The 20,799-nt window shown below is 42.3% G+C and overlaps 1 protein-coding gene across 1 annotated transcript in view; it reads left to right on the top strand.

Moving 5' to 3' along the window:
- Nucleotides 1–6,174: 6,174 nt before the first annotated feature.
- Nucleotides 6,175–20,799, top strand: part of chrd (chordin) — a gene marked incomplete at its 5' end in the record, with an annotated part of 38,831 nt that continues 24,206 nt past the window's right edge. The window contains 6 exons of the mRNA XM_084143054.1: nt 6,175–6,334; nt 7,812–7,915; nt 8,791–8,917; nt 10,665–10,796; nt 11,258–11,375; nt 11,509–11,596. Of these exons, the coding sequence (XP_083999180.1) occupies nt 6,175–6,334; nt 7,812–7,915; nt 8,791–8,917; nt 10,665–10,796; nt 11,258–11,375; nt 11,509–11,596 (729 nt within the window). The remainder of the gene's footprint in view (nt 6,335–7,811; nt 7,916–8,790; nt 8,918–10,664; nt 10,797–11,257; nt 11,376–11,508; nt 11,597–20,799) is intronic.

The following is a 20,799-nucleotide window of genomic DNA, read 5'->3' on the forward strand; positions in this document are numbered from 1 at the left end:
AATGGACAATGACCCCAAGCATACTTCCAAAGTTGTGGCAAAATGGCTTAAGGACAACAAAGTCAAGGTAATGGAGTGGCTATCACAAAGCCATGACCTCAAACCTATAGAAAATGTGTGGGCAGAACTGAAAAAGCGTGTGCGAGCAAGGAGGCCTACAAACCTGACTCAGTTACACCAGCTCTGTCAGGAGGAATGGGCCAAAATTCACCCGATTTATTGTGGGAAGCTTATGGAAGGCTACCTGAAACGTTTGACCCAAGTTAAACAATTTAAAGGCAATGCTACCAAATACTAATTGAGTGTATGTAAACTTCTGACCCACTGGGAATGTGATAAAATAAATAAAAGCTGAAGTAAATCATTCTCTACTATTATTCTGACATTTCACACTCTTAAAATAAAGTGGTGATCCTAACTGAACTAAGACAGGGACATTTTTACTAGGATTAAATGTCAGGAATTGTGAAAAACAGAGTTTAAATGTATTTGGCTAAGGTTTATGTAAACTTCCGACTTCAACTACACTACCGTTCAAAAGTTTGGGGTCACTTAGAAATTTAATTTTTTTCTAAAGAAAAGCTATTTATTTTGTCCATTAAAATAACATTAAATTGATCAGAAATACAGTGTAGACATTCTTAATGTTGTAAATGGCTATTGTAGCTGGAAACAGCTTACTTTTAATGGAATATCTACATAGGCATACAGAGGCCCATTATCCAATGCCATTATTCCAATGACACATTGTGTTTGCTAATCCAAGTTGATCATTTTAAAAGGCAAATTGATCATCAGAAAACCATTTTGCAATTATGTTAGCACAGATGAAAACTGCTGAGCTGATTAAAGAAGCAATAAAACTGCCCTTCTTGAGACTAGTTGAGTATTTGGAACATCAGCAATTGTGGGTTCGATTACAGGATCAAAATGGCCAGAAACAAAAAACTTTCTTCTGAAACTCGTCAGTCTATTCTTGTTCGGAGAAATTAAGGCTATTCCATGCAAGAAATTGTCAAGAAACTGAAGATCTCGTACAACGCTGTGTACTACTCCCTTCACAGAACAGCGCAAACTGTCTCTAACCAGAATAGAAAGTAGAATGGGAGGCCCCAGTGCACAACTGAGCAAGAGGACAAATACATTAGAGTGTCTAGTTTGAGAAACAGATGCCTCACAGGTACTCAACTGGCAGCTTCATTAAATAGTACCCGCAAAACACCAGTCTCAACGTCAACAGTGAAGAGGCGACTCCGGGATGCTGACCTTCTAGGCAGAGTTGCAAAGAAAAAGCCATATCTCAAACTGGCCAATAAAAAGAAAAGATGGGCAAAAGAACACAGACACTGGACAGAGGAAGATTGGAAAAAAGTGTTATGGACAGACGAATCGAAGTTTGAGGTGTTCGGATCACAAAGAAGAACATTTGTGACACGCAGACCAAATTAAAAGATGCTGGAGGAGTGCTTGCTGCCATCTGTCATGCATGGTGGAGGCAATGTGATGGTCTGGGGGTGCTTTGGTGGTGGTAAAGTGGGAGATTTGTACAGGGTAAAAGGGATCTTGAAGAAGGAAGGCTATCACTCCATTTTGCAACGCCATGCCATACCCTGTGGACGGCGCTTGATTGGAGCCAATTTCCTCCTACAACAGGACAATGACCCAAAGCACAGCTTCAAACTATTCAAGAACTATTTAGGGAAGAAGCAGTCAGCTGGTATTCTGTCTATAATGGAGTGGCCAGCACAGTCACCGGATCTCAACCCTATTGAGCTGTTGTGGGAGCAGCTTGACAGTATGGTACGTAAGAAGTGCCCATCAAGCCAATCCAACTTGTGGGAGGTGCTTCAGGAAGCATGGGGTGAAATCTCTTCAGATTACCTCAACAAATTGACAGCTAGAATGCCAAAGGTCTGCAAGGCTGTAATTGCTGCAAATGGAGGATTATTTGATGAAAGCAAAGTTTGAAGGACACAATTATTATTTATATTAAAAATCATTATTTCTAACATTGTCAATGTGAGGGAAAAAAGTATTTGATCCCCTGCTGATTTTGAACGTTTGCCCACTGACAAAGAAATTATCAGTCTATGATTTTAATGGTAGGTTTATTTGAACAGTGAGAGACAGAATAACAACAACAAAAATCCAGAAAAACGCATGTCAAAAATGTTATAAATTGATTTGCATTTTAATGAGGGAAATAAGTATTTGACCCCCTCTCAATCAGAAAGATTTCTGGCTCCAGGTGTCTTTTATACAGGTAATGAGCTGAGATTAGGCGCACACTCTTAAAGGGAGTGCTCCTAATCTCAGTTTGTTACCTGTATAAAAGACACCGGTCCACAGAAGCAATCAATCAATCAGATTCCAAACCCTCCACCATGGCTAAGACCAAAGAGCTCTCCAAGGATGTCAGTGGCAAGATTGTAGACCTACACAAGGCTAAAATAGGCTACAAGACCATCACCAAGCAGCTTGGTGAGAAGGTGACAACAGTTGGTGCGATTATTCGCAAATGGAAGAAACACAAAATAACTGTCAATCTCCCTCGACCTGGGGCTCCATGCAAGATCTCACCTTGTGGAGTTGCAATGATCATGAGAACAGTGAGGAATCAGCCCAGAACTACACGGGAGGATCTTGTCAATGATCTCAAGGCAGCTGGGACCATAGTCACCAAGAAAACAATTGGTAACACACTATGCCGTGAAGGACTGAAATCCTGCAGCGCCCGTAAGGTCCCCCTGCTCAAGAAAGCACATATACAGGGTCGTCTGAAGTTTGCCAATGAACATCTGAATGATTCAGAGGAGAACTGGGTGAAAGTGTTGTGGTCAGATGAGACCAAAATTGAGCTCTTTGGCATCAACTCAACTCACCATGTTTGGAGGAGGAGGAATGCTGCCTATGACCCCAAGAACACCATCCCCACCGTCAAACATGGAGGTGGAAACATTATGCTTTGGGGGTGTTTTTCTGCTAAGAGGACAGGACAAATCCACTGCATCAAAGGGACGATGGACGGGGCCATGTACCGTCAAATCTTGGGTGAGAACCTCATTCCCTCAGCCAGGGCATTGAAAATGGATCGTGGATGGGTATTCCAGCATGACAATGACCCAAAACACACGGCCAAGGCAACAAAGGAGTGGCTCAAGAAGAAGCACATTAAGGTCCTGGAGTGGCCTAGCCACCTTAATCCCATAGAAAATCTGTGGAGGGAGCTGAAGGTTCGAGTTGCCAAACGTCAGGCTCGAAACCTGAATGACTTGGAGAAAATCTGCAAAGAGGAGTGGGACAAAATCCCTCCTGAGATGTGTGCAAACCTGGTGGCCAACTACAAGAAATGTCTGACCTCTGTGATTGCCAACAAGGGTTTTGCCACCAAGTACTAAGTCATGTTTTGCAGAGGGGTCAAATACTTATTTCCCTCATTAAAATGCAACTCAATTTATACAATTTTTGACATTCGTTTTTCCTGATTTTTTTGTTGTTATTCTGTCTCTCACTGTTCAAATAAACCTACCATTAAAAGTATAGACTGATCATGTCTTTGTCAGTAGGCAAACATACAAAATCAAGCAGCGGATCAAATATTTTTTTCCCTCACTGTATATATACAGTACCAGTCAAAAGTTTGGACACACCTACTCTTTCAAGGGTTTTTCTTTATTTTTTACTATTTTCTACATTGTAGAATAATAGTGAAGACATCAAAACTATGAAATAACACATATGGAATCATGCAGTAACCAAAACCGTGTTAAACAAATCAAAATATATTTTATATTTGAGATTCTTCAAATAGCCACACTTTTCATTGATGACAATATACATTATTTTCTATTCCAATACATTAACAGATATTTAGGGGTTCCCACATTCACTTCTATCTCCACCTACCCTGGCTTATGTGGAACTAGCCCATAAATACAAACTGATGCAGAAAATAGGATGTAATTTTATTCAAGTAGACTAAGACTAGTGCTGGCACAATTATCATATAATCATGTAACCGACAATTATGGACAATAACCCTGAACCAAAAAATATATATCGACATCATTGTCTTAATATATGCATTTTCGGAGAAGGGGGATTCAACTTCATATACAAGTAGATATAGTTTACCCAATAGCAGTTTTTTATTTTTACAGGATGTGGGTAAGCACGTTTGGGAGGAAAAGCTTCATTTCCAAAAGTTGCAAGCAGTCAAAACCATTCGTTTTTGAGACAAGCTGTGTTGTATGCATTAGGTATGATGTCACATTTTCAAAGATGCATTATGATGCATTAGGCCTACAAACAAAACAAAAAATTAAACAAAAATTACCGTTACCCAAAATGCCATAATGTCACAGCCCTACCTAAGACTTTAGAAAACGTAATTTTGGATATAGGCCTATGCTTCGAGACATCGTTTTGTTGTCCCTTCCTTTTCTTAGTCCTTGTTTATAGCCCTTGTTAGAGCCAGGGTCACTCGGGCAGAATAGGAGACGTGCTGGTTTCTTATTGAATGGTTTGGCTATCGCCATTGAGCATATTGTATCGTCATGTTTAGCATGTGGATGGATTGGGGAGGGTTCCGAGGCGAGAGCCTTGCTCAGTTTCCGGAGCGCGCCAGACAAAGCTACAATCAGTGATAGATATATGGTCCTTCTCTCTAAACAGCCTGATTCACAGCCTGGCCACCAAGCCCCCTTAAATTAGGCCTACTTTATTGTTGTTGTGTTATTATTCGTTGGGGTAGTTTGGGACATTGGGAAAGAAGGGCACACAAAGAGTGTTCAGTCGGTGACCCTTTAGGCTACAATAAGCAAATTAATGTCCAAAGATTTAATTAGTTATTATGTGCCATTATTATTATTATTATTATTATTATTATTATTATTATTATTATTATTATTATCATTACTGTATTATCATCCTATTCTGTCTCATGGTGGGGGGTTGTCCTGTATTTCAACTCACTGAGGGATGATTACTGTTCCCCAGACTGACTGATTGGCGAGACCCTTGCTGTGAACTTCCTCAAATAAATCACCGTGCGCACTTCACTACAGTAATATAAACTTGACCCGCAGAGCGCTAGTGATGCCTCCCTAGGGACCAAGACTGAAGGCTCTTGAAAGCATTCTCGTGCCTATAGAACATGGAGGAGTGGGAAGCATATTGCTCTATTTACAACAAACCTAAATCAAGTGTTTGTTGTATGTATTTTTCACTTTTATTACAACAAGATAACTTTCCTATAAACAAAATAATAAAGAATGAGTCAATATTGTAGATGACTTCAGACATTATTATTCAATGAGACTTTGTCTACATAGAAATCTAGAACAGTAGTCCTACACTATCCAAAAACAGGATTATATTGAGTTGTAACTTTATAACGACATAAGAGTTCAATCGAACCGTTGGCTTACAAATAGGCTACACACGTATGAATGTTCAGGTAGGAATGGTAGGTATTTGAAGCTGAAGTTAATATGGCCAAAAATAAATAAAGTGCTAAATAAAAATAGACCATTCTGTGATAGAGGACCAACATAGATTGAAACACGTCGCCTGAGCTATTCAAACTATGTTCATTTGTTTCTGTTAAATCACTTAGGTCTGAACTCTAGACGCAGTTGTATAAATACAGAACAGGCTGCACACACAGACACACATTCCTCCCTGGCCTACTGTAGGCTAAAGCCCTGAAGATTTCACTTTCTTTCACTAGGTGTTCTGACACATTTTACATGGAATTAGGTTAGCGGTATAGGCTCTAGGACGTTCACCTAACCCCACCCACTCCTTTCTTTCTCACCCCTCCCTGCCCGTGCCTGCTCCAAGTGTCAGGGAAAGTATAAAGTGGGAAGGGACCCGCACGGACGGGACATACGCTTCTGGGCTGGGTGCAGTCATCTCCTCAGAAAACCTCCAACATCTTTGGTCACTTTCTCTGCTTTTCTCTTTCGCATAACTTGGGAGCCTTTATTTCTGGAATAGGAATAACTTAAAGACCATCAACGAATAGGCTATCTGGTGACTTGAATGCTAACCTATTCATGATCATTTAGGGAAGGTTTATTACTGGAGTGACAACTTACCTACACGTGAAAGCTTCTAAAAACGAGGTTTTCAAGAACAAAAAGGGAAAAGAGAAACCGGAGCGAGTTTTGGATGCTGCCCCTCTCCGTGATGCAGACTCGCGGCGCGCTGAGTTTCTTGTTGTGCGTGATGAGCTGCGCGTGGCTGCACTCAGGACTGGCCTCACGCCTGAAGTCGCCCATTCTGCCCATCCAGTCCGAGAGGGAGCCTTTACCATCCAAGGGCATGTCAGGTGAGCCAATATGCCTCTTCTACTTCAGTCAAAGTCACTTATTTTCAGGGTGAATATCTGAATTCAATTAATGACCTATAATGACCCCTGCTGCGTTTTGAATTCTGGCAGGGGCATCTCAGCTATATAGGCTAGCTTAGTGCTCGTTTGCTAATCTGCCGAATTTAAGTTTGAATGTATAGTCTGATATGTCTATAGCTTTTTAAGACCGTCATTAGATGACTGCTTAGGCTACTACAGGCACACCGTATTCCTAGCCTATCGTTTTGTCTATCAAAGTGTCTGACTGCACAGCATCAGACCTCTTCTCCTTATAATCGACCCAATTTTGTTTTTTTGCTTTCGTGCATCTTCCTCAAACTGCCCACTGTTATGGTTACATCATGAACAAACTTGCAGAAAACGTATTAGTCATAACCAGTGAGAATGCCATCTGGTCCACGTGCAGGGCTTTAAACTGCTTGTTTTTAAAAGGGTAGGCCTACTGATCTCGAGAGTGAGAAGTCAAGGCGTTAGAGCATTGTATTAACAACTGCCACTAATAACGTTTATCCAATCCTGGAAACTGTAATCAATCGACTTTCCATTACTGCAGATCTTTAGTGGCCTTCTCTGGCTGTGCCAAGCAGTGATTTATATTGCAGTGAGTTTTGCGGGCAAGCTTGGTGCTCCGTCTAACTCTAACGCGACTGGACTGTTTAAAGTGTAGTCACTTTATGAAAGAATAATGAGAACCAGGTTGTTAGCAGCTACGGCAACCGCACAATATCAAATCAACAGTAGTGAACTTGGCACCGGGGAGCCTCACCTCCAGGCTGCCGTAGTGGGCCTGAGGTGCTAAGGTGACTGCGGTGTACAGCGACTCTTGAAACGAGGGAGGAATGCACCCATATGGAGCTAGGCAGGGGAGGGTTGTGGCACAAACACTTGTTGCTGGGGCAATTTTTATGCAGTATTTTTTATAATGCAATAATTTTATTAATACCACTTTTCCAATCAATTTGAAAAACTCGAAACCAAACACATCAATTCGTTTCCATTACATATCCCCTGGTAGGCTACCAAAAGCGCATTCCTTTTATTTATCTTTCCAAATGGCTTCATGTTTGTTGTGTGAATGGTATTTTTTATATTAATTTGAGGGCCCCCTGCACCGTTTAAATGAAACAGGATGCGCCGGTGAGCTCTGGAACACATGAGGCATACAGTCAATCCACCCAACATGTCCCAGCCGCAGAATGGATTATCTGTCAAACATCCACAGTCTGGCTGGACAGAACAATATTTTTGTTGTTCTGTCTGACGCCAATGTGGGAATATGCAGTCTTTCACTTCGCAGTGAACTGTCCAGTACACATCCCATTGTCAAGTGCATAGGCCTGGCTATCCCATTACTCACCAGTTTTACATTTAGATGTGGACTGTACCACCTGCTAGTGTATTGTTGTCTAAATGTGTTCTTCTGGTCTGATTGCAGGATGTTCATTCGGAGGAAGATTCTATTCGCTGGAGGACACTTGGCACCCTGACCTCGGGGAGCCGTTTGGGGTCATGCACTGTGTCCAATGTTACTGCGAGACAGTAAGTAACACCCTTCACAACAACAAGCCTAGTAGAGTACATGTCAATATTGGATAGTGGACCCATTATGTAGGCCTAGGCAGTGGTGTAAAGTACTTACAAAAAAATACTTTAAAGTATCTGTACTTTACTATTTATATTTTTGACTACTTTTACTTTTACTTCACTACATTCCTTAAAAAATATTGTACTTTTTACTCCATACATTTTCCTTGACACCCAAAAGTACTCGTGACATTTTGAATGCTTAGCTGGACAGGAAAAAGGTCCAAATCATGCACTTATCAACAGGTCATCCCTACTGCCTTTGATCTGGTGGACTCATTAAACACACATGCTTCATTTGTAAATTATGTCTAAATGTTGCAGTGTGTCCCTGGCTATCTGTAAATTTAAAAAACAAGAATTTGTTTTTAATTTTTTAAAATTATTTTGAAATGATTCATGCTCATTTAGGGAAGGTTTATTACTGGAGTGACAACTTACCTACGATTTTGAAATGATTTATACTTTTACTTTTACTTTTTATACTTAAGTATATTTTAAACCAAATACTTTTGGACTTTTACTTAAGTATAATTTTACTGGGTGACTTTCACTTTTTCTGGAGTCATTTTCTATTAAGGTATCTTTACTTTTACTCAAGTATGACAATTGGGTACTTTTTCCACCACTGGGCCTAGGCCTATCAATGGACAGAAATTGGATGTAAAAATAATTAACTAATTAATTATTAATTAGTCAATTACCAAAATAATCTCCTGGTCTTAGTGCCCACAAAATGACCCCATTTAACAAATATAATCAGGCCTGTGTGATACAGTGTTGAGGTCAGTGTGGATGAAGAGTTGTTGTTTTCTATCTATTCTTTTCAGCAAAGGGGTCGTAAGGGTAAGGTGTTGGGAAAGGTGAGCTGTAAGAACGTCAAGCAGGACTGTCCTGAGCCTAGCTGTGATGACCCAGTGCTGCTACCTGGACAATGCTGCAAGACCTGCCCCAAAGGTAACCCCTACAAGCCTACTAACTGTCTCTATCACTATATAGACTTGCCCCAAAGGTAAACTCTACTAGCCTACTAACAACCTATTCTGCCCCATCATGTCTCCTGTTACCACTCTCTCTCTCTCTCTCTCTCTCTCTCTCTCTCTCTCTCTCTCTCTCTCTCTCTCTCTCTCTCTCCATCACTACATACACTATATATACAAAAGTATGTGGACACCCCTTCTAGGTCAGTTCGTTTCATTATGTTGTTCTCTAGAGAGGCTGATTGGTAATCAGTAGCAGTTCTGGGCTAGGTTGTCTCTCCTACTTGACTGTGTCAAATACGCTCATTTAACCATCGGGAACCAAAGGCAATTCAGACCGATTTAGCCTAGTTCCCACTGTTACTCACCACCTTTTATATAGCATACACACTCCCTACCCCTCTCTCTTTTTCTCTCTCTCTCCTTCCCTCTTTCTCACTCCCTCATTCACTCAGGCTCACAATCAAACTCACACACACACGCGTGCACACACACCACACACACACACACCTGTGCAAACGTTCACTCACACACATGTTGGGTCTTATTTTCTCCATAGTTATTCAGCAGTGTGTTTTGGTAATGGAAAGTCAAGGTAAAGCCCTGGGCTTCTCTGAGGCACGGCCCCCCAGCACTGAGACAACTTTGAGTGTGTTTGTGTTCATGTGGGAAAATGTTGAGAGTGTGTGTGTCATAGTGGTGATTTTGCGAAAAGCTTGGGAGTGTGTTGTGGTTGTGTCTTTAGGAAAAGTATGAGTGTGTTTGTCTAAATGTTAAAAAGCTTTGAGTGTGTTTGTCTAAGTGGTGGAAAACGGTGTGTGCGTGCGTGTCTATCTGCACGTTTGTGTGTGTATATTCACTGGTGCACCTGAGGATACAGTATAGTAGAATGCAGGGAGGTGAGACTGACACTACACAGAAGCCCTAGAGGGTGCCCTATGGAGGGAGAGAGAGAGAGGACTGGAGGAATAAGGCCATGAAAGAGAGAGAAAGGAGGATAATAAAAGAGGTAGAGGAAAGAGCCAGAGAGAGAGAGAGAAAGAGAGGATATGAGGCGGACACAGAGAAGTAAAGCAGACAGTCTAGGAGTAAAGTGGATGGCCTTGAAGAAATAAGTCTGGACTCTTTGATGATGATGTGTCTGTCTCGTAGTGTGTATGTGTTTTCTCAGTATGCTTTTCAGTGTGTCTGTACTTCAGTGTGTGTGAGTCGTCTGTCAGATTGTGTGTTTGTGTGTGAGGCACTGAAATGTGCTCATGACATCAGGACACACAGTGGTGTGGAAGAGCAGGTCATTGTTGGGATTGCACGCGAGTGTCACTGCCCGCCCCCCTCCGCTCCTCGGACAAAGAAACAAACCTTGGTACCGTGGCACCCAGACGAGCCAGGAGTGCTCCAATGAGGGATTGGAGGAGGCACCTGGAGAGAGAGATACAGTGGAAGGGAGAGACAGCTAGACAGAGAGGGTGGATAGAGTGAAATAAGAGAGGGAGAGAGACAGAGATAATTAGGAAGGACTGAAAGAACTCTTGTCTGAAATGTTGGAATAGCATTTTAGAATTATTCCTCTCCTCTCTTTCAACCTTTCACTCTGTAACTCTCACTCTTTCTAGCTGTTTCACTCATTCAATATTTGTTGTGATTCTCCTTACTTCATGTTAAAGTAATGCCAACCTGTAGGTGTTGTGTAAATATCCCCTGGGTTTTGTGTTGTGCTTGTCCAGGTGAGGTGGAGGCAGTGTTTGATGGCTTCGAGTACTTCCAGGAGAAGGAGAAAGAGGATGATCTGCACAAGTCCTACAATGACCGCTCATACCTCAGCTCTGAGGACATTTCCCCCGGGGAGAGCCGCACTGGTGAGCATGCACACTCAGCCACACGAACCCACGCATACAAACACACACAAATGGACATACATCATTGACATTTAGCAGACGCTCTTATCCAGAGCGACTTACAGGAGCAATCAGGGTTAAGTGCCTTGCTCAACGGCACATTGGCAGATTTGGTCACCTAGTCTGCTCAGGGATTCTAACCAGCGACCTTTCGGTTACTGGCCCAATGCTCTTAACCGCTAGGCTACCTGCCATGGAAACACACACACATATTATACATGTAGTACATGTATTTACAGTACATGGATATACAGTACATGGATATGCAGTACATGGATATACAGTACATCGATATACAGTACATGGATGTACATTATTCATATAAGGACACTTACTCTCACTGCCTCCATAACAAGAAAATCATTCCTCCATTCAGTCATTCTGATTTACATCTTTACTTTACTGTGTGTGTGTGTGTCCAGACTTTGTAGCCGTGTTGACGGGAGTGACAGACTCCTGGTTACCCAGCTCCAGTGGTGTGGCCCGGGCACGCTTCTCTCTCACTAGAACCAGCCTGACCTTCTCCATCACCTACCAGAGGTAACACACACACTGCCAGAAAAACAAACGATAAGTGTGCAATAATCATTAGTAATAACTAGTCTCTAAAATTCTATCTTTCCGTCTCTCCCTTACTCCTGTTCTCACTCTCCCTCCCTCTCTCCTCTCCTAGGATCGGGCGACCAAGCAGGGTTGTCTTCCTTGATTCAGATGGAAAAACTGCGTTTGAGTACAAGAACCCTAAGGGAGACTCAGACATGGTAAGAGACTGGAACGCTTTCTGTTCCTAGGTAGACATTTCCACTATTTATGTTTTTGTTGTGTGTCTATCTGTGTGTGTGTGTGTGAATGTGAGAAAGACAGGGAGAGAAAGAGAAAGTGTTTGTCTGTGAATGTGTGTGAGTGTTTGTGTACACTAGAGAGAAAGATTGAGTACCTCCACAATAAACGCTCTCTCTCCGTGACTGTCCGGTCAAACTCTCACTGGCCCCGACATAATTCACCCTGCAATAATAAACACACACGCACACACACACACCCACTCACAGCGTTGTCACAGCATTGTCTTATCGTTCTCAGAACATTGCTTGGGTAATCAAGTCTTGATTACTGTAAATAACGCATGGGGCCTTTCTCACAAACATACTTTCACAGAGAAAAAACCACACTCATGATTGCACTCTCTTACACACTCACACACACATGCATGGCCAACTTACAAACATTTAGCTCAGTGCAATAACCAGTTGATTTTATTGGGTCAAATGAAATGGTGCAACTGTTGGACTGAGAGGGACAAGGAACTGCCACAGTCACCTAACTTTACACAGAGTAAACACAGGAACTGTCACCTAAATTTACACAAAGTAAACACAGGAACTGTCACAGTCACCTAACTTTACACAGAGTAAACACAGGAACTGGCGCAGTCACCAAACTTTACACAGAGGAAACACAGAAACTGCCACAGTCACCTAACCTTACACAGAGTAAACACAGGAACTGCCACAGTCACCTAACTTTATACAGAGTAAACACAGGAACTGCCACAGTCACCTAACTTTACACAGAGGAAACACAGGAACTGTTACAGTCACCTATCTTCACACAAAGTAATCAAATGAACTGTAACAGTCACCTAACTTTACACAGAGTAAACACAGGAACTGCCACAGTCACCTAACTTCACACAGAGTAAACACAGGAACGGTCGCACTCACCGAACTTAACACAGAGTAAACACAGGAACTGCCACAGTCACCTAACTTTACACATAGTAAACACAGGAACTGGCGCAGTCACCGAACTTAACACAGAGTAAACACAGGAACTGCCACAGTCACCTAACTTCACACAGAGTAAACACAGGAACTGCCACAGTCACCTAACTTTACACAGAGTAAACACAGGAACTGCCACAGTCACCTAACGTTACACAGAGTAAACACAGAAACTGCCACAGTCACCTAACTTTACACATAGTAAACACAGGAACTGCCACAGTCACCTAACTTTACACAGAGGAAACACAGGAACTACCACAGTCACCTAACTTTTACAGAGTAAATACAGGAACTGTCACAATCACCTAACTTTACACAGATGAAACACAGAAACTGCCACAGTCACCTAACTTTACACATAGTAAACACAGGAACTGCCACAGTCACCTAACTTTACACAGAGGAAACACAGGAACTACCACAATCACCTAACTTTACACAGAGTAAACACAGGAACTGGAGCAGTCACCAAACTTAATACAGAGTAAACACAGGAACTGCGACAGTCACCTAACTTTACACAGAGGAAACACAGGAACTGTCACAGTCACCTAACTTTATAAAGAGTTAACACAGGAACTGCCACAGTCACCTAACTTTACACAGAGTAAACACAGGAACTGCCACAGTCACCTAACTTTACACATAGTAAACACAGGAACTGGCGCAGTCACCGAACTTAACACAGAGTAAACACAGGAGCTGCCACAGTCACCTAATTTCACACAGAGTAAACACAGGAACAGCCACAGTCACCTAACTTTACACAGAGTAAACACAGGAACTGTCACAGTCACCTAACTTTACACAGAGTAAACACAGGAACTGGTGCAGTCATCGCACTTCATACAGAGTAAACACAGGAACAGCCACAGTCACCTAACTTTACACAGAGGAAACACAGAAACTGCCACAGTCACCTAACTTTAAACATAGTAAACAGAGGAACTGCCACAGTCACCTAACTTTACACAGAGGAAACACAGGAACTGCCACAGTCACCTAACTTTTTACAGAGTAAACACAGGAACTGCCACAGTCACCTAACTTTACACAGAGGAAACACAGGATCTGTCACAGTCACCTAACTTTACACAAAGTAATCACAGGAACAGTCAGAGTCACCTAACTTTACACATAGTAAACATAGGAACTGACACAGTCACCTATCTTTACACAGAGGAAACACAGAAACTGCAACAGTCACCTAACCTTACACAGAGTAAACACAGGAACTGTCACAGTCACCTAACTTTACACAGAGGAAACACAGAAACTGTCGCAGTCACTGAACTTACACAGAGTAAACACAGGAACTGTCACAGTCACCGAACTTAACACAGAGGAAACACAGGAACTGTCACAGTCACCTAACTTTACACAGAGGAAACACAGAAACTGTCGCAGTCACTGAACTTACACAGAGTAAACACAGGAACTGTCACAGTCACCGAACTTAACACAGAGGAAACAAAGGAACTGTCACAGTCACCTAACTTTACACAGAGTAAACACAGGAACTGTCGCACTCACCGAATTTAACACAGAGTAAACACAGGAACTGCCACAGTCACCTAACTTTACACATAGTAAACACAGGAACTGGCGCAGTCACCGAACTTAACACAGAGTAAACACAGGAACTGCCACAGTCACCTAACTTCACACAGAGTAAACACAGGAACTGCCACAGTCACCTAACTTTAAACAGAGTAAACACAGGAACTGCCACAGTCACCTAACTTTACACAGATGAAACACAGAAACTGCCACAGTCACCTAACTTTACACATAGTAAACACAGGAACTGCCACAGTCACCTAACTTTACACAGAGGAAACACAGGAACTGCCACAGTCACCTAACTTTTACAGAGTAAACACAGGAACTGCCACAATCACCTAACTTTACACAGATGAAACACAGAAACTGCCACAGTCACCTAACTTTACACATAGTAAACACAGGAACTGCCACAGTCACCTAACTTTACACAGAGGAAACACAGGAACTACCACAATCACCTAACTTTACACAGAGTAAACACAGGAACTGGAGCAGTCACCAAACTTAATACAGAGTAAACACAGGAACTGCGACAGTCACCTAACTTTACACAGAGGAAACACAGGAACTGTCACAGTCACCTAACTTTATAAAGAGTTAACACAGGAACTGCCACAGTCACCTAACTTTACACAGAGTAAACACAGGAACTGCCACAGTCACCTAACTTTACACATAGTAAACACAGGAACTGGCGCAGTCACCGAACTTAACACAGAGTAAACACAGGAGCTGCCACAGTCACCTAATTTCACACAGAGTAAACACAGGAACAGCCACAGTCACCTAACTTTACACAGAGTAAACACAGGAACAGCCACAGTCACCTAACTTTACACAGAGGAAACACAGAAACTGCCACAGTCACCTAACTTTAAACATAGTAAACAGAGGAACTGCCACAGTCACCTAACTTTACACAGAGGAAACACAGGAACTGCCACAGTCACCTAACTTTTTACAGAGTAAACACAGGAACTGCCACAGTCACCTAACTTTACACAGAGGAAACACAGGATCTGTCACAGTCACCTAACTTTACACAAAGTAATCACAGGAACAGTCAGAGTCACCTAACTTTACACATAGTAAACATAGGAACTGACACAGTCACCTATCTTTACACAGAGGAAACACAGAAACTGCAACAGTCACCTAACCTTACACAGAGTAAACACAGGAACTGTCACAGTCACCTAACTTTACACAGAGGAAACACAGAAACTGTCGCAGTCACTGAACTTACACAGAGTAAACACAGGAACTGTCACAGTCACCGAACTTAACACAGAGGAAACACAGGAACTGTCACAGTCACCTAACTTTACACAGAGGAAACACAGAAACTGTCGCAGTCACTGAACTTACACAGAGTAAACACAGGAACTGTCACAGTCACCGAACTTAACACAGAGGAAACACAGGAACTGTCACAGTCACCTAACTTTACACAGAGTAAACACAGGAACTGTCGCACTCACCGAATTTAACACAGAGTAAACACAGGAACTGCCACAGTCACCTAACTTTACACATAGTAAACACAGGAACTGGCGCAGTCACCGAACTTAACACAGAGTAAACACAGGAACTGCCACAGTCACCTAACTTCACACAGAGTAAACACAGGAACTGCCACAGTCACCTAACTTTAAACAGAGTAAACACAGGAACTGCCACAGTCACCTAACTTTACACAGATGAAACACAGAAACTGCCACAGTCACCTAACTTTACACATAGTAAACACAGGAACTGCCACAGTCACCTAACTTTACACAGAGGAAACACAGGAACTGTCACAGTCACCTAACTTTACACAGAGGAAACACAGAAACTGTCGCAGTCACTGAACTTACACAGAGTAAACACAGGAACTGTCACAGTCACCGAACTTAACACAGAGGAAACAAAGGAACTGTCACAGTCACCTAACTTTACACAGAGTAAACACAGGAACTGTCGCACTCACCGAATTTAACACAGAGTAAACACAGGAACTGCCACAGTCACCTAACTTTACACATAGTAAACACAGGAACTGGCGCAGTCACCGAACTTAACACAGAGTAAACACAGGAACTGCCACAGTCACCTAACTTCACACAGAGTAAACACAGGAACTGCCACAGTCACCTAACTTTAAACAGAGTAAACACAGGAACTGCCACAGTCACCTAACTTTACACAGATGAAACACAGAAACTGCCACAGTCACCTAACTTTACACATAGTAAACACAGGAACTGCCACAGTCACCTAACTTTACACAGAGGAAACACAGGAACTGCCACAGTCACCTAACTTTTACAGAGTAAACACAGGAACTGCCACAATCACCTAACTTTACACAGATGAAACACAGAAACTGCCACAGTCACCTAACTTTACACATAGTAAACACAGGAACTGCCACAGTCACCTAACTTTACACAGAGGAAACACAGGAACTACCACAATCACCTAACTTTACACAGAGTAAACACAGGAACTGGAGCAGTCACCAAACTTAATACAGAGTAAACACAGGAACTGCGACAGTCACCTAACTTTACACAGAGGAAACACAGGAACTGTCACAGTCACCTAACTTTATAAAGAGTTAACACAGGAACTGCCACAGTCACCTAACTTTACACAGAGTAAACACAGGAACTGCCACAGTCACCTAACTTTACACATAGTAAACACAGGAACTGGCGCAGTCACCGAACTTAACACAGAGTAAACACAGGAGCTGCCACAGTCACCTAATTTCACACAGAGTAAACACAGGAACAGCCACAGTCACCTAACTTTACACAGAGTAAACACAGGAACAGCCACAGTCACCTAACTTTACACAGAGGAAACACAGAAACTGCCACAGTCACCTAACTTTAAACATAGTAAACAGAGGAACTGCCACAGTCACCTAACTTTACACAGAGGAAACACAGGAACTGCCACAGTCACCTAACTTTTTACAGAGTAAACACAGGAACTGCCACAGTCACCTAACTTTACACAGAGGAAACACAGGATCTGTCACAGTCACCTAACTTTACACAAAGTAATCACAGGAACAGTCAGAGTCACCTAACTTTACACATAGTAAACATAGGAACTGACACAGTCACCTATCTTTACACAGAGGAAACACAGAAACTGCAACAGTCACCTAACCTTACACAGAGTAAACACAGGAACTGTCACAGTCACCTAACTTTACACAGAGGAAACACAGAAACTGTCGCAGTCACTGAACTTACACAGAGTAAACACAGGAACTGTCACAGTCACCGAACTTAACACAGAGGAAACACAGGAACTGTCACAGTCACCTAACTTTACACAGAGGAAACACAGAAACTGTCGCAGTCACTGAACTTACACAGAGTAAACACAGGAACTGTCACAGTCACCGAACTTAACACAGAGGAAACACAGGAACTGTCACAGTCACCTAACTTTACACAGAGTAAACACAGGAACTGTCGCACTCACCGAATTTAACACAGAGTAAACACAGGAACTGCCACAGTCACCTAACTTTACACATAGTAAACACAGGAACTGGCGCAGTCACCGAACTTAACACAGAGTAAACACAGGAACTGCCACAGTCACCTAACTTCACACAGAGTAAACACAGGAACTGCCACAGTCACCTAACTTTAAACAGAGTAAACACAGGAACTGCCACAGTCACCTAACTTTACACAGATGAAACACAGAAACTGCCACAGTCACCTAACTTTACACATAGTAAACACAGGAACTGCCACAGTCACCTAACTTTACACAGAGGAAACACAGGAACTGCCACAGTCACCTAACTTTTACAGAGTAAACACAGGAACTGCCACAATCACCTAACTTTACACAGATGAAACACAGAAACTGCCACAGTCACCTAACTTTACACATAGTAAACACAGTCACTGCCACAGTCACCTAACTTTACACAGAGGAAACACAGGAACTGTCACAGTCACCTAACTTTATACAGAGTAAACACAGGAACTGCCACAGTCACCGAACTTAACACAGAGTAAACACAGGAACAGCCACAGTCACCTAACTTTACACAGAGTAAACACAGGAACTGTCACAGTCACCTAACTTTACACATAGTACACACAGGAACTGGTGCAGTCACCGAACTTCATACAGAGTAAACACAGGAACTGCCACAGTCACCTAACTTTACACAGAGTAAACACAGAAACTGCCACAGTAACCAAACCTAATACAGAGTAAACACAGGAACTGCCACAGTCACATAACTTTACACAGAGGAAACACAGAAACTGCCACAGTCACCTAACTTTAAACATAGTAAACAGAGGAACTGCCACAGTCACCTAACTTTACACAGAGGAAACACAGGAACTGCCACAGTCACCTAACTTTTTACAGAGTAAACACAGGAACTGCCACAGTCACCTAACTTTACACAGAGGAACACAGGATCTGTCACAGTCACCTAACTTTACACAAAGTAATCACATGAACTGTCAGAGTCACCTAACTTTACACATAGTAAACATAGGAACTGACACAGTCACCTAACTTTACACAGAGGAAACACAGAAACTGCAACAGTCACCTAACCTTACACAGAGTAAACACAGTAACTGTCACAGTCACCTAACTTTACACAGAGGAAACACAGAAACTGTCGCAGTCACTGAACTTACACAGAGTAAACACAGGAACTGTCACATTCACCTAACTTTACACATAGAAAACACAGGAACTGTCGCAGTCACTGAACTTAACACAGAGTAAACACAGTAACTGCCACAGTCACCTAACTTTACACAGAGGAAACACAGGAACTGTCATAGTCACCTAACTTTTTACAGAGTAAACACAGGAACTGTCACAGTCACCTAACTTTACACATAGTAAACACAGGAACTGTCACCTAAATTTACACAAAGTAAACACAGGAACTGTCACAGTCACCTAACTTTACACATAGTAAACACAGGAACTGGCGCAGTCACCGAACTTAATACAGAGTAAACACAGGAACTGCCACAGTCACCTAACTTTACACAGAAGAAACACAGAAACTGCCACAGTCACCTAACCTTACACAGAGTAAACACAGGAACTGCCACAGTCACCTAACTTTACACAGAGGAAACACAGGAACTGCCACAGTCACCTAACCCTCTACAGAGTAAACACAGGAACTGCCACTGTCACCTAACTTTAAACAGAGTAAACACAGGAACTGCCACAGTTACCTAACTTTATACAGAGTAAACACAGGAACTGTCACAGTCACCTAACTTTACACAGAGTAAACACAGGAACTGGTGCAGTCACCGAACTTAATACAGAGTAAACACAGGAACTGCCACAGTCACCTAACTTTACACAGACTAAACACAGAAACTGCCACAGTAACCTAACTTCACACAGAGTAAACACAGAAACTGCCAAAGTCACCTAACTTTACACAGAGTAAACACAGGAACTGCCACAGTCACCTAACTTTACACAGAAGAAACACAGAAACTGCCACAGTCACCTAACCTTACATAGAGTAAACACAGGAACTGCCACAGTCACCTAACTTTACACAGAGGAAACACAGAAACTGCCACTGTCACCTAACTTTACACAGAGGAAACACAGGAAACTGCCACAGTCACCTAACCCTATTCAGAGTAAACACAGGAACTGCCACTATCACCTAACTTTACACAGAGGAAACACAGGAACTGCCACAGTCACCTAACTTTAGACATAGTAAGCACAGGAATTGCCACAGTCACATAACTTTACACAGAGGAAACACAGGATCTGTCACTGTCACCTAACTTTACACTAAGTAATCACAGGAACTTCCACAGTCACCTAACTTTACACATAGTAAACACAGGAACTGTCACAGTCACCTAACTTTACACATAGTAAACACAGGAACTGGTGCAGTCACCGAACTTAATACAGAGTAAACACAGGAACTGCCAGAGTCACCTAACTTTACACAGAGTAAACACAGAAACTGCCACAGTAACCAAACCTAATACAGAGTAACCACAGTCACTGCCACAGTCACCTAACTTTACACAGAGGAAACACAGGAACTGCCACAGTCACCTAACTTTACACAGAGTAAACACAGAAACTGCCACAGTAACCAAACCTAATACAGAGTAACCACAGTCACTGCCACAGTCACCTAACTTTACACAGAGGAAACACAGGAACTGCCACAGTCACCTAACCTTACAGAGAGTAAACACAGGAACTGCCACAGTCCCCTAACCTTACACAGAGGAAACACAGGAACTGTCACAGTCACCTAACTTAACACAGAGTAAACACAGGAACTGCCACAGTCACCTAACTTTACACAGAGTAAACACAGGAACTGTCGCAGTCACTGAACTTACACAGAGTAAACACAGGAACTGCCACAGTCACCTAATTTTACACATAGTAAACACAGGAACTGGCGCAGTCACCAAACTTAACACAGAGTAAACACAGGAACTGCCACAGTCACCTAACTTAACACAGAGTAAACACAGGAACTGCCACATTCACCTAACCTTACACAGAGTAAACACAGGAACTGTCACAGTCACTGAACTTACACAGAGTAAACA

Source organism: Coregonus lavaretus (genome assembly GCF_964263955.1).
Source record: "Coregonus lavaretus genome assembly, chromosome: 26".
Taxonomy (NCBI): domain Eukaryota; kingdom Metazoa; phylum Chordata; class Actinopteri; order Salmoniformes; family Salmonidae; genus Coregonus; species Coregonus lavaretus.